We start from the raw sequence: 17,493 nt of genomic DNA, 5'->3' as shown, positions 1-17,493 counted from the left end.
GGCGGTTCAGGATAATTAACTACTGGGAGTTGTGGGCGTGCGCGAGATTTTGAGTTCGCGAGAGAAGAGTTTCCAGGCGTTTGGTTAACAGGTGCAGGTACTATTAACTTTTAACCGTCTCCCTGTCGATAAAATTACCAAATTTAAGTTGATGTTAATTGCGCAATATAGATGTTTTTCGCTGGTTTATGGTTTATGTCAACTGTCAACTCTGAACGAGCTACTTTGTACTAACAGTTAGCCGTTAGTCAACTCCCGCGGTTTGCGCCATTTTTCTCCATGAGGATTAAAAAGGAGTCCAGTAATGAGGCACTGAGATTTTGCTCTTTGCATCAATGATACAAACGTGGTATACCAAAATCTCACACACCAAACTTATTGGTGAGGTTTTCGACACCTGAAACTCCTACCTAATCGTTAGTCACTCCTGTGACTCCCTTTACAGGCTAAATTCATGAACCTGAGTGGAAAGAGAAAAAAAAAAGATTTCGGACATAATGAGTGTGCCCCAAACGTGTTGGTATGTTAACTTAGGGACCAAAGATTTGTAGATTTTTAAAGTATCCAAACTGTAAAATATATCAGAGCTCTTTGAAAATAAGAAATGTGCTGTTGAAGCTCACATTTTTGTTACAATGTTATGTTTTTGTTTTTTTTTTTGTTTTTTTAAAAAAACATGTTTTGCTTTCCGTTTTTTCTCAGTTCTGTGCAAGTCTCAGTTTGCCAAGATGGCAGATGCCGAGTTCGTCAAGAGGATATTGCGGGCTGTCCTCCAGTCCAGCAAAGACGGCGTGTCAATTGACAACCTTCAGTCGGAGTACCGGTCACTGTGTGGAGAGAACATCCCACTGGAGAAGCTGGGCTTCTCAAAGCTCGAGGACTACCTCAGAAGCATTCCCTCCGTTGTGAAACTTGAGTACGGCATGGGTCAGGTGAGTGTATTGTTTAAAAAATGTTTTCCCTCTACACTACTGCCTCATCAAAGAACTGGGAGACGTATAACTGCTGGAAATTTTTATTAAACAATTTTTTATTAATCTTTACCTTAGTTACAGTGCTTAGCTGCAGTGTATGAGGAGACTGCCAACATTGCTCAATTGGTTGCCAGGCAGAAAACCTCGAAGAAATCTGGTCGCTCCCAGATTGTGAACTGCAAGATGAGATTCAAGCCTCCCAACTCGTACATGCTCAATGGTAGGTGTTTCTTAGTTGGAACAACTAATTAATCATGGTCTCGTCTTAGACAGAGAAGAAAAAAAAGATTAATGTCATAATGATTGGGCAGGTTTTCATACACTGTATCTGTGGGGAAACATTGGTCATTATTTATATGGTTTGTTTTTCTTTCCTTGGTTTTAGTGAAGCCAAGGACTTCACTCCGCCAACCTTCTGCTCATAGTAAATGTTATTCATCAAAAAACCGTTCTTGGCCCTATGGTGGCTATAGAGGTTTCAGTGCCTCAGGGGACTACAGGTTAACAATATCTTCTTTACTTATTTATTCAAGGAATTATAAGCAATATTTAGACAATAAATTCAGCTTTGCAGAAATTCTTTGTCACACTCTGTCATAATCTTCTCAAATGCTAGGAAGTTGGACCAAGGTTTCAGCTCCATCACACCAGTTGAACACCGGCAACCAGCTCCTCAACCAGCTTTAAAACCAGCACGTGTTACACTTAACAGGTGAAGATACACTTGTGGGCAAATTAAGCTTAAGCTCTCCTCAAAAAAATGTACTGTGTAATTTTAGTATGTATAGCCTTTAAGAATCATAGCTACATGAATGCAAAATTCTGTGTCCTGTTGAGTGACAGCTTATTGTTATGAAATCACATTGTGCTTTAAGATATCTATGTTGCTAACAGGAAAGAGAAGAACTTGATGAACTCCAAAGGTATTTGAGATTTTTCCTCTTTTTTTTTTTTTTCTGATAGCACAACTTTCTAAGTTGAATCCAAGTATAACAAGAGTTACACAAATATAGTGCTTTTGCATATATCTGCTTTTAAACTGCTCTTTGGGCATATTTTTTAGATCTTTTCAAGTCAGGCTTAGAAATGTATTACTAAAGAAAAGTACAAACAGTACCAAGCTTGTTAGCAAAGTGAATTTGGCTGTGCAGCATCACAATATATAACTCTTGTAATCAGCTGCACAGATGACAGTTTAACCAGCACCATATTGAAGTGTTTGACTTTTTATCAGCTATAGTGCTCAGAACAATGTATGGTCACAATAATCATAGGATCTGAAATGAAACAAAGTTTTGCTCTAGTGCTAATGATTGATTTAAGAAGTTAATACAGCATATGTATAAAGATTAACAACAAACAGCAGTGCTCTGCTTTTGAGACTGGCTTGTATCAAAGTGTATTTACTTAATTTCTATCTTTTCAAACATTTTTCAGAAGTGAACCTACAGCGAGTATCTATGCCCAGCCAATCCCAGGTACGGTCTGTTGCTGTTAATTTTGTCAATATTAGAATACAAAGTGCTCTTTAGATGGTCAGGACAATCTTAATACTTCTGAGTAAAAAAATACACTTAGAATCCATATTTTCAGTTAAACTATTTGATCACTGAAGTCACATCAGATGCTTTCTGTTTAAGAAAATAACTTTTGCATAGTTTTGATAATATGGTATAGTAGAAAGTTTTAACCCATAGGTGGCAATGCAACACATGATCGTTCAAATCCCTCCATGCAGGATAGTGAGTATGACGTGGAGCTGGTGCAGAGTCAAATAAGTCAGCTCCTGGAGAAGTACTACAGTGGACTGTGGATGTCAAAACTCTCAGAACTCTATTGTGATACGTTCAGTCGGAACCTCCATCCTCAGGTGCTCAGGGACATGGCAAAGTGGACACACGTGTGTACCGTAAGTTGAGTATTTTGGGTTTTTGTTTTTTTTTTTGTTTTTTTGTTCTTTTTAATGTCTTGTTTTATGTTAGGTTGTAAACCCAGTGACAGTTTTCAATTTCACACTCAGTTCTGCAGTCTCAGAATCAATTATTTTGAAAACTTGTAGTTTAAAATGCCAAAAAAGGGTTAGTAAGGGTGGTTGTGGACGTATCGTGATGCCTTTTAAAAAAAGTACTTTTAGTCAAGTTTTTTTCTTTAACAAACTCTTAGGAAGTGATAGTATTTTCAGTTGAAATCGTTACCAGTACTAGTTTTCAGACCTATAGCAAATGAAAAAGTAATGCTAGGCCTCAGAGTTGTTGAAGCTAGCTTAAGAGAGGTGGCAGTCAATGAGCAGCAGTATGGCTTCATGCCAGAAGAGTGCACTAGAAGGAGCTTCACTGTGGCCTTTTCTCAATTTTAAGTACGCGAGTACGCACTCGCGTTCTCGGGGAGACCGGACTTGCCGAGACCGCACGGGAGTACGGACTTGCCGAGAACGTGAGCACAGACTCGCGATTTCTACATTTGGAACACCAGCGTACTTGATGATGTCACAGGTCCGGAGTTTTTACTGCTGTCCCCTCTTAATTTAACTGAGTAATATGTTATGAAGCTTAACTTTAATCACAGCCAAACCGATTTACTCAGGAACAAATAAAACACTGAAATAAACCAAACGTTAACTTTTAGAAGTGATCTAAGTGACTTATATATCATGTTTAACCTCAGTAGCGAAATAAAATAAAAATAGTGTACATGTATGTTTTAATAAAAACAAGCAGGTGAGATGTTAGAACGCTTTTATTTATATTTTAGTGGACACTCAATACAATAGGCAGCTGCTGGGGTTTGGGGTTTGTTTAACCTGAGTAGCGAAAAGACCGTAGGGGGGGTTGAAAATGTTGCGCCGGGAGTCCGCTGCTCTCGCCGGCTCTAGTGATCCTCAACCTCGCTATCGCCAGTGTGTGAATGTGTGTGTGAATGGGTGAATGACTGAATGTAGTGTAAAGCGCTTTGGGGTCCTATGGACTAGAAAAGCGCTATACAAATGCAGGCCATTTACCATGCAGGCCATATCTGCTATAGAGCTGGCGGGTCACAGACGTCTTCAAAAACATCAGAGCACATTTTGAAATATATGATATCTTGATAAATCGAGCAGATATTTGAAGCTTACACAGCTACATTCTCGCTTGAAAATAACTTAAAAGTTTATTTTGTGACTCAGAAAGAGTAATATTTAAAAGTTTTTAGCCCCGCACGTCCGCCATTACTGCATTTGAGTTTTGGACGAAATGCATTCTGGGATATTTAGCTGTACCAAGTCCACACAAGTCACCACCGATGCATGCTCGATAAAACGGGCGGAGCGAGAACACATCCGGGACTTTTTCGTGTTCTCGGCTTGATGCGTACTTTGAATTGGAACAGTACTTGGTCTCCGACTGATGACGTATCACGAGAACGCATATTGAGACAGGCCCTGTGTCTCTGTGGATGTAGAGAAAGCATATGATAAGGTGCCAGCTAACTATTGTACTGCACGAGGAAGTCAGGAGTGGCAAGGAGAAGCATGTGAGGTGGTATAGGATATGTATGCGGACACTGAAATGGTGGTGAGGTGTGTAATGGGAGTGACAGATGGGTTCAAGATGGGGATGGGATTACATCAGGGATCAGCTCTGAGCCCCTTCTTGCTTGCAGTGTTGATGGGCAGGTTGACAGATGAGGTCAAGTAGGAGTTTCCCTGGATGTCATCTGTGAGCACCAATCTGTAGTAAAAGTAGCGAGCAGGTGAAGGAGAGTCTGGAAAGATGGAGGTATGCACTGGAGTGAAGAAGAAAGTTGGATGCAAGACAGAATACACACGTATAAAATGAGAGGGAGGTAGCAGAGTTTAAGATGCTCAGAATTTCACTGGGAATGACCAGGATAGACAAGATTAAAAATGAGTCAGAGTTTGAGGAGACAAAGTTTGAGGCAAGGTTGAGATGGTTTGGAATTGTGCAAATGAGGTACAGTGGATTTATTAGACAAAGAATTTTAATGGAGCTGCCAGGCAGGAGTACATGTAAGATTCCTGGATTTAGTGAAGGTGGTCATGGAGAGGGTTAGAATGACAGAAGGGTGTTAGAGATGGGGTAAGTTGGAGGTGTGTTGCGGTCTTTGATTGTATGCTTAACAGCTTTATTTAAGATGTTCACTTTTTTGTGTGTCTCATTTATCTTCTTCCAAAGGTAGAGGAACTTTCCACCAACCGAGCCGATCAGCTGGTCTACCCTCCTCTGCCTACCAAGAAATCTCCTGTTCCTTTAAAGAGCACCACCAGCACTTCACAAGCATCGCTCAACAATTTAAGCACTACCAGCACACATTTTTCTTCATGTCCCTCAACACCTGAAAGCCCTTGTACACAAGTCACATTCAATCCCACTTCTGATTCTACACCATGTCCTCCATCAAAACCGTGTGCTGTTGTCTCAGCTGATGTTCGTCAGAAAATAAAGGAGCTCCTTTCCAAATACAGCCAGGGTCTGTGGGCCCATGCTATGCCCAAACTTTTTATGGAGGCATACAAGGTGCCATTCCCTGAGCATGTGCTGGACAACTTGTCTCTTTTGCTTGATATATGCAATGTGGAGTACCCCTCGCCACATGACAAGAAGAAGGTAAGAGATTGATGCAGTGTAGGTGACGTATAAGTTGAGTAAACAGCAGTAGGTGTTCTGATGGGTAACACAGAAACTGTAGGGGTGAAAATGGTGATTGTTTGCAGCTAAAACAACAATGATTTTAACAATGGTTATGTTTTCGTTCTTTCCTGTGATCAGGCCATCCTCTACAAATCAAGCAGAGCAGACATAAAACCCACAGACGGTCGAGAAAACCAGCAGGGTATAAGGCATCCTCTTCCTTCTGGTCTGAAGGTCCTGAGTCCTGTGGTTCCTCCCTCTTTAGTTCTTCCCTCAGTGCAATACCCATCAGTGCTGGTTACTGAAGTCAAGACCACCAATGCCGTTACTGTAAGGTGAGACAGACTTTATTAATGCAGACATTTTTGTACTTCTTAATGCATTATTAAATCTAAAAAATAATTTAAACCCAGTCAACAAAATGGAAGAGAAAAATCCAAAACCTTTTGTTATCAACATACCGTGGTTCAGGGGGTTGGGAAGTTCATCTTGTAACCGGAAGGTTGCCGGTTCGATCCCCAGCTCTGTCTGTCTTGGTAAATGGCCTGTATTTATATAGCGCTTTACTAGTCCCTAAGGACCCCAAAGCGCTTTACATATCCAGTCATCCACCCATTCACACACACACACTGGTGATGGCAAGCTACATTGTAGCCACAGCCACCCTGGGGCGCACTGACAGAGGCGAGGCTGCCGGACACTGGCGCCACCGGGCCCTCTGACCACCACCAGTAGGCAATGGGTGAAGTGTCTTGCCCAAGGACACAACGACCGAGACTGTCCAAGCCGGGGCTCGAACCGGCAACCTTCCGATTACAAGGCGAACTCCCAACTCTTGAGCCACGATCCTGGCCGTTGGAGTAGTTCTCACCTACATATTGGTCGTTGTCCTTGGGCAAGACACTTCACCTACTGCCTACTGGTGATGGCCAGAGGGGCTGATGGCGTGATATGGCAGCCTCGCTTCTGTCAGTCTGCCCCAGGCCAGCTATGGCTACAACTGTAGCTTGCCTCCACCAGTGTGTGAATGTGAGAGTGAATGAATAGTGGAATTGTAAAGTGCTTTGAGGGTCTCGAAAAGCGCTATATAAACGCAATTTATTATTATTATTATTATTATTATTATTATTATTACATAATATCAATTCAGTCTTTTTTTTGTTTGTTTGTGATTTATTATGACTAAAATCATGTCTTGCAACCTTCATTATTTGGATTTAATTTGAAAATACAAAAATGTTTTCCCCCACAGTAAGTTATGACAAATTGAAGAGTGAAGTGAAAATCTGTCTTTCTTCAGGTATGTAGGTGAGAATTACTCCAACGCCCAGGAAGCCATGGAGGATGCCATGCAAACCTTTTACAGCCAAAACTCCATTCAGCATCCTGTGTCTAATCCCATAGTTGGTCAGCTTGTAGCTGTCAGAGGTGAGGATGGAGCTGAGATGGCCAGAGGGCAGGTGTTAGAGGTCACAGGCCCCAACAAGGTCAAGGTAAATTTCTTGAATTTATTTATTTTTAACCATAGTTCTGTGCTAGTGTTTATGAGTCCTTAAAGTCCTAAATGTTTATATTTAAAATATCTAGTTGCACCCACTACAATTTTAGTCACCCTGAGAGTTTCTGACACACAATGTCACTGTTTTTGTTGTTGTTGTTGTTTTTTTTAATCCCCTTTATGCGTCTCAGTAAATTATATTGATAGAGCCAAGCTTTTTAATTTGGCTAAACCATCAGGCAGTTTTTATAAGTGTAAGAGCATTTAACTGTCCAAAAGTCTTGATCCATGTCTCATTTCTCTATATTTTGCTGGGAAAATTGGAGATGGTGGCAGTGATTTATGAAACATGAATAGAAGTAAAGCATATACAGACTTGAACAGACTTGAAAGTCAATATTGGTATGCCCACATGTTACTCTTTAACACAGACTGAACTCTGTTTCTTGGAATTTCTTTAAGTGGTGCTCAGGAAGAGTTCTCCAGGCATATTGAAGGTCATTCAAAGCTCTTCTTTTTGTTTCATTCTCAGTCTAGATCAGCGGTCCCCAACCCCCGGGCCTCGGACCGGTACCGGTCCGTGAGTCGTTTGGTACCGGGCCGCAAAAGTTGAGGCTCAGGTGTGAAATGTATGGTTTTTATCGGTTTTCAGCGTTATTTTGTTATCATTTTTATCGTTAACTCGGTTTTCCTGGGTCTTTTCACGTGTGTTATGAATAAATCTTCTTTTTTTTCGGTACCGGTACTAGTTTTATTTTGTTGTATTTATCCGCGACACCTTAAAGGCTGGTCCGTGAAAATATTGTCAGGCATAAACCGGTCCGTGGTGCAAAAAAGGTTGGAGACCGCTTGTCTAGATGATCCCACACATTGGTGGATTAAAATCTAATGATACTACTGTTTCCCTTTCTTAAGAATTAGTTGAAGAAGATGAGTTTGATAGTGTGGCTGTTAGTCTATGTAAATAAATAAAAAATGCAAGTTTAAGGACAAGTGACTTACGAAAATGGCATGCTTACGCAAATTAAGATAGGCAGCATAGTTTGCTTTGAAAGTATTTTAAACTTGACACACTGGAAAATTTGTATTTGCATGGGTTTCTCCAGTTTCTCACAATACAAAGAAATTTGAATTTATTGTTCTGTCTCTGCCAGAAAGTGTAATTTTGACCTCTCCTGCAACAAAAAAATGTATTTCCCTTGGATTAGTTCTCCATACTGTGCACTCTCAGTTGGGTTCAGCTATGGTTTCCTCGCTGCTCTGTACAGTCAGTAAAATGGCCAGTTCTCCACATGTTTGGTCGCACACTCCCACCTCTTACCCACTCTGCTTTACAGGGAGTGCAGAATTATTAGGCAAATGAGTATTTTGTCCACATCATCCTCTTCATGCATGTTGTCTTACTCCAAGCTGTATAGGCTCGAAAGCCTACTACCAATTAAGCATATTAGGTGATGTGCATCTCTGTAATAAGAAGGGGTGTGGTCTAATGACATCAACACCCTATATCAGGTGTGCATAATTATTAGGCAACGTCCTTTCCTTTGGAAAAATGGGTCAAAAGAAGGACTTGACAGGCTCAGAAAAGTCAAAAATAGTGAGATATCTTGCAGAGGGATGCAGCAGTCTCAAAATTGCAAAGCTTCTGAAGCGTGATCATCGAACAATCAAGCGTTTCATTCAAAATAGTCAACAGGGTCGCAAGAAGCGTGTGGAAAAACCAAGGCGCCAAATAACTGCCCATGAACTGAGAAAAGTCAAGCGTGCAGCTGCCAAGATGCCACTTGCCACCAGTTTGGCCATATTTCAGAGCTGCAACATCACTGGAGTGCCCAAAAGCACAAGGTGTGCAATACTCAGAGACATGGCCAAGGTAAGAAAGGCTGAAAGACGACCACCACTGAACAAGACACACAAGCTGAAACGTCAAGACTGGGCCAAGAAATATCTCAAGACTGTTTTTTCTAAGGTTTTATGGACTGATGAAATGAGAGTGAGTCTTGATGGGCCAGATGGATGGGCCCGTGGCTGGATTGGTAAAGGGCAGAGAGCTCCAGTCCGACTCAGACGCCAGCAAGGTGGAGGTGGAGTACTGGTTTGGGCTGGTATCATCAAAGATGAGCTTGTGGGGCCTTTTCGGGTTGAGGATGGAGTCAAGCTCAACTCCCAGTCCTACTGCCAGTTTCTGGAAGACACCTTCTTCAAGCAGTGGTACAGGAGGAAGTCTGCATCCTTCAAGAAAAACATGATTTTCATGCAGGACAATGCTCCATCACACGTGTCCAAGTACTCCACAGCGTGGCTGGCAAGAAAGGGTATAAAAGAAGAAAAACTAATGACATGGCCACCTTGTTCACCTGATCTGAACCCCATTGAGAACCTGTGGTCCATCATCAAATGTGAGATTTACAAGGAGGGAAAACAGTACACCTCTCTGAACAGTGTCTGGGAGGCTGTGGTTGCTGCTGCACGCAATGTTGATGGTGAACAGATCAAAACACTGACAGAATCCATGGATGGCAGGCTTTTGAGTGTCCTTGCAAAGAAAGGTGGCTATCTTGGTCGCCGATTTGTTTTTGTTTTGTTTTTGAATGTCAGAAATGTATATTTGCCTAATAATTATGCACAGTAATAGTCACCTGCACACACAGATACCCCCCTAAAATAGCTAAAACTAAAAACAAACTAAAAACTACTTCCAAAAACATTCAGCTTTGATATTAATGAGTTTTTTGGGTTCATTGAGAACATGGTTGTTGTTCAATAATAAAATTATTTCTCAAAAATACAACTTGACTAATAATTATGCACTCCCTGTAGTTCAGAATCCCATGCTCACCTTGGCAGTTAATTATTATTATTATTATTATTATTTTTTTATCTAAATACTATAACGTATACATTTATTTATCTATAACATCTGTCTAGCTCTGGCTCATGTTATAGCATCTTTCATGTCAAAATATTTGTTTAAAATTCAGCACCCCTAGAAATTCAGTATTTGATGAATAAGCCCTGTGTAGGAATATGAGATGATGGTTTTATTTTAACAGAGGTAAAAGGATTTTTTTTAATTTTTTTTTATAAATGCCAAATTACCCCCTTTTGTGGTTCTAATGTTAAACTAAACCAACTTTATGTACACTTGCAAAGAGTGCATTCTTACTTTTGAAAATTAATACTCTATGTTTTTGTTGTTGTTGTTGTTGTTGTTGTTTTATTGTAAGTTTAGTCTCAAATTGTGTGAGACTGATGTTTAAGCTCCATCACAATACAATGTGTATTAAAAGGCGTCCAAAAGTCTTATAATATTTAGTGTGTGTGTGTGTGTGTGTGTGTGTGTGTGTGTGTACGTAGACATGTGAAACCAAAGAACCTCTCTGTGTGTCTGTCAGGTTTACTACATGGATTATGGCTTCTCTGTAGAGACTAACATGAAAAATCTGCTGGAACTACACAGGGACTTTCTTTCCCTGCCCTTTCAAGCCACTAATGTTCAGCTTGCAGGTATGTAGAACATTAGGAAATTCTGTTTAACTGTTTTATACAGAACAAACTCAATCTCTAGATAAAGGAAGTGTTTTTAGGAGTTTCTGTTACCCTGATGCTCTTGCCATTGTCTTCATCTTTTTCCATTTCTTTACTATCCTCCTGTCAGGCCTAGAAAGATTCAGCTCCCATCCATTGGTGCTCTCACTTATGGATAATGTGGCAATTGGAAAGATCCTGCTGATGGAAACATTAGAGCCATGCCAAGAGAGTGAAGTACCTACAGCAGTACTTTATGATACTTCACAGGATGACGACCTCAACATCAACTCCGCCTGCCTGAAGGTTCTACAGGACAAGACCATGAACAACCCTCTGTCTGTAGGTTTACATATTATTGAGGATATACTTTTTTTTTTTTTTTTTAAATAAAATGTGGTCAGACAATTAGTTCTAGTGGGGAAGACTTAGATTTGTAATTATTTTCCTCCCCTTTTTCTTATAAACTCAACATAACCACTAAGTGGTGCTGTGTTACCCGTACTTTATTGTGTCTTATGTTACAGTAGGGGTGTGTGTTTGCGTGTGTGGGTGGTTTGGAAACTGCAGTTTTATATTCAGCTTTGGGCAAAGTGATTTGTTAGCCCTCAGGCAGAGCTTGCTGCTTGTTATTTTTCCTGAGAAACACGTGTTACTTGATTTAAAAATGCAAGAGTACAAAAATAACTTTGGGAGTGCAGCAAAACTTTCATTATCTTCATTGTTTTTTGTTTTTTTTTAATGTATTGTAGTAATAAAATTGCTTTTTTTTTTTTTAAATGAGTTCATTATTCTTCAATAAATTAATCTGGGTTTCATTTATTGAAGCATAATGCACTCATTTTAGCTCATCAAATGGCCAGAAATAAGATGAAAATGCAAAGACTGTTTTGTGCGTGAGACTCTAACCATTATCATCATTGCTGCATCACACAAGTTTTTGATGAATTCTTCCAGCATTGTATAATATGATACTGTTGCCTGTAGGTAAATGTTACCTATCAGGATGTGTCTGTCACAAATGTGTGTCAAGATGGCACCTTGTACTGCCAGCTCCCTTCCCGTGGAACTGCAAGACTGAGCAAGTTACTAGAAGAAACAGAGGCCTACTTCATTTCCCAGGTATATAATACTTTATAGTACATACATTCATGGAAGAGTGGAAGACAATGGAATAAGGGTATTTCCACATACTATGTGTGCAGGATTGTATTTTTCGTCATGTGTTTTTGTGAGAAGTTAAACAGCTGAGAGAATGTAGTGATAAAGATAAGGAGGGGGAAAAATACATTCCCCATACTGGGCCTCAGGGACAATGAGGTTTTTGTGCAGTTGTTGTACCTCACATTGGCTGTTTAAATTGCTTTTCAGAAGCATGCATTTACTTTAAATACAAAGAACAATGAATGCAAAAAAACATTAGTTTTAAAAAAAAAAAAAAAATTCTTGTTGGAGGTTTTTCCTTAAGGATGACCTTTGAGCACGAATGGCTTCCTTTCTTCTTCTTTTTTGTGCCTGTCTTTTATCTCGTTGACAGTGCATTTGATCCCCACCAAAGACTTCAGACACTTGTCTGTCATTTACTGGGATTTATTCATTATTTGTACTTCTCTCAGATATGAGTTCCTTGCAACTGCCGTTTCACCTGTGGAATGGGCGAAGCTTTCTAACACTGTTACTGGGTTTTTCTGTTTGTTTGTCGTCGTCCCCCCCCCCCCCCCCCCACTACTAGATCACATCTGAGTTCCTGGTGTCTAGGCCCTTCATTGGCAAGTTCTGTCTAGCTCGCTACAAAGAAAAGTGGGCCAGAGTTGAGGTAGGAATCAAATATTGGCAATGTATTTGTTTGAAGACTTAAAAATAATTGAAAGAAATGTTTTGAGAATGGCAAAAATCATGACCAGTAAGTTTTTCTTCTTCTTCATCTTCTGTTGCTTTTAATTTTAGATCACCAATATGTACGGTAACAGAGTGATGGAGATTTCTGTCATTGACTTTGGTGTCCCAGCAACACTAGAACTCACTGATCTTCGGGAGATCCCCCCTCTTCTTTTGAAAGACTTCATTATCATCCCACCACAGGTTAGTTACTTGTGTTTGTTCTAGGTGATGGAGAGATCAGTGGTCAGACAGGCTTCACGAGTTTTGTAACACATGTAAAGGTTTGTAAGTGTGTCTTCTCCAGGCTATTAAATGTCGCCTAGCTGACCTTCCTGTTCCTGAGGGTGACTGGAGCCAAGAGGCCATTCTGTGGGTGAAGGAGGCTGTTATGGGCTCTGAAGCCTGTAGAATGAAGGTACTATCTACATCAAAAAATAGACTTGGTAAATGCTGCTGATAATAAAATCTTCACTTTGAAGCACAGTAACTTGTAATTGCATACTGGAATAATGGCCAGTGTGAAAGAAGTGATTTTTGACAAATTTTCAGGTAAATGGAATGAAATATCTCTAAACAGGAAAGATTTGACTGTTGAGACATACCATAACCAGCATTGCTAGTGGAAGAGCTATGGACAGCATCTACTAGCACTGGTCTAACGATCCACAAACCATGAACTTCTGATGGATAATGAGAATGTGTTGGACCAAATATGATTTGTTGGCTCTTTCACTCAAAATGCACAGAATAAAGGATCTGCTGGCACTGTATTAGTGCTGTACATCACAGGGCAAATCACAGGTCTTGTAGGTTCTAACAGTGTGTTAGACTTCTGGTTGTCGTATTTTGATTCATTAGTAGACGTGCAGTTAAATATCAGTTAACTCCAAAGTGCAACTGTGTAAAGCAGTCACGATAAATTTAAGCTCTCAATTTGTACATTTTGTCCATGCATTCTTTTAACCATTCTTTTCATTTTCAGATCTTGAAATTAAACCAGGACACAAAGGACACGCTTGTCTATATGTATCTTTTCATTGGCGTTGGCGGTCAGCATTTGGACGAGAGCATCAACCATCACTTGGCCCAGTCAGAGTTGTGGAAGAAGCTCACAATACAAAACAACACAATCACCAGTTGCAACATGAATACAGGTAATGGTGCGCATCATAAACATTCTGGGTCTGAAATACTTCCTACCAGCAGTAAACATTTGACCTGAAACTTTTATTTTTTATTTTTTTTATTTAAGCTCATAATCTCTAATGTAATATTTGGAATGGGGTGCTGTTTAAACTTGTAGGTCTCACTCCTGTGATGGAGAGGTCGTCTCTCAGCAGCTCAGTCTCGAATCCCGCTGTGAAGGCTTCACCGCAGCTACGTCACATAGCAGGGGGCGGGGATGCTACCACCAAAACTCAGACGCAACTACTTCAGCTGCCACCTCTGCTGGATCTCCCCTTGGTGCGTGAAGATGAGATAACCTTCTATTGGGAGTAAAAGATGGCTGCAAGAATAGTCTGTGTGCTTGAATAGTCTCAAGCACGCAGCCCTGGCTTTAAGCACAAAACTCCTCCCTACCACTCCTTTAAATGCTTTTGTTGCCAGGGGAGCCAATCTGAAAAAAGTTGGTTTAGAGGGGAGCATGGTGAAGCCAAAGTGGTTTGTTTCAGAGAGAATAAACTGAAGTTCATCAAGGCTTAGTTTAAAATAAAACAATTGTTTTGCATGGTGAAACATGCAGTTACTCTACTACAGTCCAACAATAAAACTGTAACATTGAAGCATTGAAAATGAATAGAGTTTTCCAGTTAAAAGTTCAACATAATCTTGCTGTTCAAATTTGGTGTGTGTGTGTGTGTGTGTGTGTGTGTGTGTGTGTGTGTGTGTGTGTGTGTGTGTGCGCAATTTCTCACATCCGTTTACAGATTATGGTCAAATTAAATTAGTAAAGAATATGGGTTTGGGGTTATTCCAGACCCAAAAAAAGCTGGAGTACCAAGAAGTCATTTTCCTTGTCCTCTTCTTTCAGCCTGGTCAGAATATAGATGTGTTCGTACCAGTGGCATGCCACCCTGGTTACTTTGTGCTGCAGGCTTGGCATGACCTGCATAAGCTGGTGGTGTTGATGGGGGAGATGATGCTTTATTACAACCAGACAGGGAAGACCAACCCAACCACCACCATCCAGAAAGGGCACATCTATGCTGCCAAAATAGACAAAAAGTAAGTCGACACATGGCTGCTAAAGGTCTGTCAGTTTTTCCCGAAATAAATCAACTACTTCATTTATTCTCTCTCCTTCCCTAACACATTGTTGTCTTTGTAGCATATTTTTGAGACTCCAAAATTATAAAAGATATTCTTAAAGAATTCTTCTTTTATAAGTTTATATTAGGAGGAAAACCTTCAACTGCTTTGCTGTGTGATGCCAAGGTTCACAGTTTAAAATCAATAAGTTGCTATTGTGTCAGGGTCAATGGCTTAACCGATGTTTACCTGTATGTAGTTGGCACCGTGTGAAGGTGAAGGGGAGTCTTTCCAATGGCTTGGTGTCTGTCTACCAGCTGGACTACGGTAAGCATGAGCTAGTCCACAGTACGCTCATCAGGCCCTTAATAGAGGAGTTCAGACAGCTGCCCTTCCAGGCTATGACTGCACAACTGGCAGGTGAGTTATTGTCTTCATATAGCTTCACTGGTTTTTTACATATAGATGGATAGTAGGGGTGCAACGATACGCAAAATTCACGGTTCGGTTCGATACTTTGGTGTCACGGTTCGATATTTTTTCGACACAAAAAATGTTCATGCCTTTTTAATTTGTCATTCATTAAAATTATAAATATGTTTTAACTCAAAAGTAGTTTTTAAATTTAATGTTGCTGAAACAAAAAAATAATAAAAAAATAAAATCTATCTGATCGAGAAATCACTCATCTTTGGAAAAGAGGGTTTATTACAGAGAAATGGCTCTTTCCAAAATAAAAGCTATACTATACGCTTCTTCTGGGCTATATTCTCAGCAGCATATTAAACATATCAGGTCCCCATAAGGAGAAGCATGTGCTAACGGCTGTCTAAATGACTCGGGTAAAGTTTGTAGCATGCGTGCTTATTGTTTTTGTCTGCTTCCACTTGTCTTTGCACTAGGATGATGTTGGCGTAAATGTGCAGTCATATTCATTGTGTTCCCACTAGTGCTGTCAGCGTTAATCTCGTTAAAATTACTTTAACGCCATAATGGCGTAAATCTCCATTAACGAGCTACCGCGGATCACCCCGTGTGTGGGGCTGGACGGCGTCAACACGTTAATGAGCTAACTGCGCTAACGCACTAGTTCCCACCAATGTAATTGAGCATTACGTGGCACATCCGACATACTGTTTTACTGTTGTCCATGGCGCGCTTACCTTCAGGGTCATGCTTCACATGAAAACCAAAATAGTTCCAAATGCCAGATCTGAATGAGGGTGGGGGAGGTTCAATTTCGGGTAGCGTTGAGGCATTTGCCATGTTGCAGCGAGCTTAGCTTCTGTCTCGCTAGCACGCAGTGTAATAAATACAAAGAAAATTGTGGCAGTTTCAACTTATGTGACACACTCAACTCCAGGTACACGACGCCCAGCTGAAAAAACTTCACGCAAGTAGAGTTGCCCGAGATTCACAGAATTTACAGAAAATGTAACATTTTTGTGATATATCTCGTTGTCGGGGCGATAAATGTCTTATATCGGGATATGAGGTTTTGGTCATATCCCACAGCCCTAGGTACAATTATGTCTACTATTGGAATAGCAAAATTCTGTTTGAGGGTTAGCTACCATCTGAAACCTGGAGTGTCCTTCATGGGACTGCTTGCCACTTGCAAAGAAGTGTTCAACAAGCAAATCTTGTTGCATGTGACTTAACTTGACAGCCCAACTTAGTAACCAATCAATCAATTTATTTATAAGCACATTTTAAAAAGGTAAAAAGTAGAACAAACACAAAGAACAAAACAAAAACTGAGTCAGAATTAAAAGCTAGTGAGTAAAGATGTGTTTTCAGACAGGTTTTAAAGATGTCGAGTGTTGGAGAGATCTTAGTTTGAAGAGGCAGACTGTTCCAAAGTTTGGCCTATTTTAGCCTGCTTCAAGGAAAATCAGAAGCAACTTACCAGCTGACTGAGTTCTATTTGGAGGTTTTGTTAGTTGAAAGATCAGAGAGGTGTGACGGAGATCATCCATCCATCCATCCAAACATAGTCACTACTACCAATCAATATAGTGGAAGCCAAAATGCAAAAGGCCGTGGGGGGGGTGTTGTAGTAGACATGTCCATGTTTTATATGAAATCTGTGGTGTACACATACTAGTTGTTTCCTTTTCCTGATCACACAGGTGTAACACAGCACCAATGGTCAGAGGATTCCTCGATGTTATTCAGAAATCATGTAGAGAATCGCGCACTGGTCGCAGTGGTGGACAGTGTGCAAGATGTGTCGGAGGTCAAAGGTGAGCCTTGGGAGCGCAGGTTGACAGTTTACCTAGTGGACACCACAGTGGATAATCAGGACCTTTGGATCCACACAGTTATCACTGCGATTGATGTCGAGCTGTCTTGAACTTCCTAGAATGGAAACACAAGCATGGGGATAAATGTCCTCTGTTCTGTTTCAGTGTTCATTATTCTGTACGAAGACTTTTGAGATTTGGTAGGGTCACAGTCTTGAAGTTAATAAAAATTTCCTGCATTTTTCTTTTGGTTCTAGTTAAGCCATATGTGTTCTTTATTGCATGTTTTGCTTTTTCTTTAAGCTGAGCTGACTTTGCAGAGTTTGATATTGCAGTGAATCCAGCTGTTTATTTATATAATATATATTTGAAATGTATACTTATGAAGAAATTGTTGTTGTTTTTTTTTGGGGGGGGGGGGGGGGTTTGCATGTGCATCCATACCTTCTGGCTCAAAAAGTTTAATTCTGATTACAATTTTCTAGATA

General features: G+C 40.3%; 1 protein-coding gene across 2 annotated transcripts; it reads left to right on the top strand.

Annotated features, from left to right (window-relative positions):
* Positions 1–45: 45 nt before the first annotated feature.
* On the top strand, positions 46–17,346 carry tdrd7a (tudor domain containing 7 a). Of its 2 annotated transcripts, XM_080881541.1 has the most exons (22): positions 46–97; positions 703–932; positions 1,050–1,194; positions 1,360–1,474; positions 1,591–1,686; positions 1,869–1,897; positions 2,412–2,452; positions 2,713–2,883; positions 5,147–5,578; positions 5,741–5,937; positions 6,903–7,095; positions 10,496–10,607; positions 10,759–10,970; positions 11,616–11,750; positions 12,361–12,444; positions 12,576–12,710; positions 12,814–12,924; positions 13,492–13,663; positions 13,813–13,973; positions 14,542–14,735; positions 15,019–15,179; positions 16,892–17,346. In XM_080881541.1, exons 2-22 carry the CDS (start codon positions 729–731, stop codon positions 17,113–17,115), a joined length of 3,324 nt encoding a protein of 1,107 aa, XP_080737667.1. In that variant the 5' UTR covers positions 46–97; positions 703–728; the 3' UTR covers positions 17,116–17,346. The 2 variants fall into 2 exon arrangements, with proteins under 2 accessions (XP_080737667.1, XP_080737666.1); XM_080881540.1 differs by lacking the exon at positions 46–97 and having other exon boundaries at positions 608–932.
* Positions 17,347–17,493: the final 147 nt, after the last annotated feature.

The sequence above is a fragment of the Rhamphochromis sp. 'chilingali' genome (assembly GCF_963969265.1).
Source record: "Rhamphochromis sp. 'chilingali' genome assembly, chromosome: 4".
Classification (NCBI taxonomy): Eukaryota; Metazoa; Chordata; class Actinopteri; order Cichliformes; family Cichlidae; genus Rhamphochromis; species Rhamphochromis sp. 'chilingali'.
This window is presented reverse-complemented; position numbering and strand designations above follow the sequence as displayed.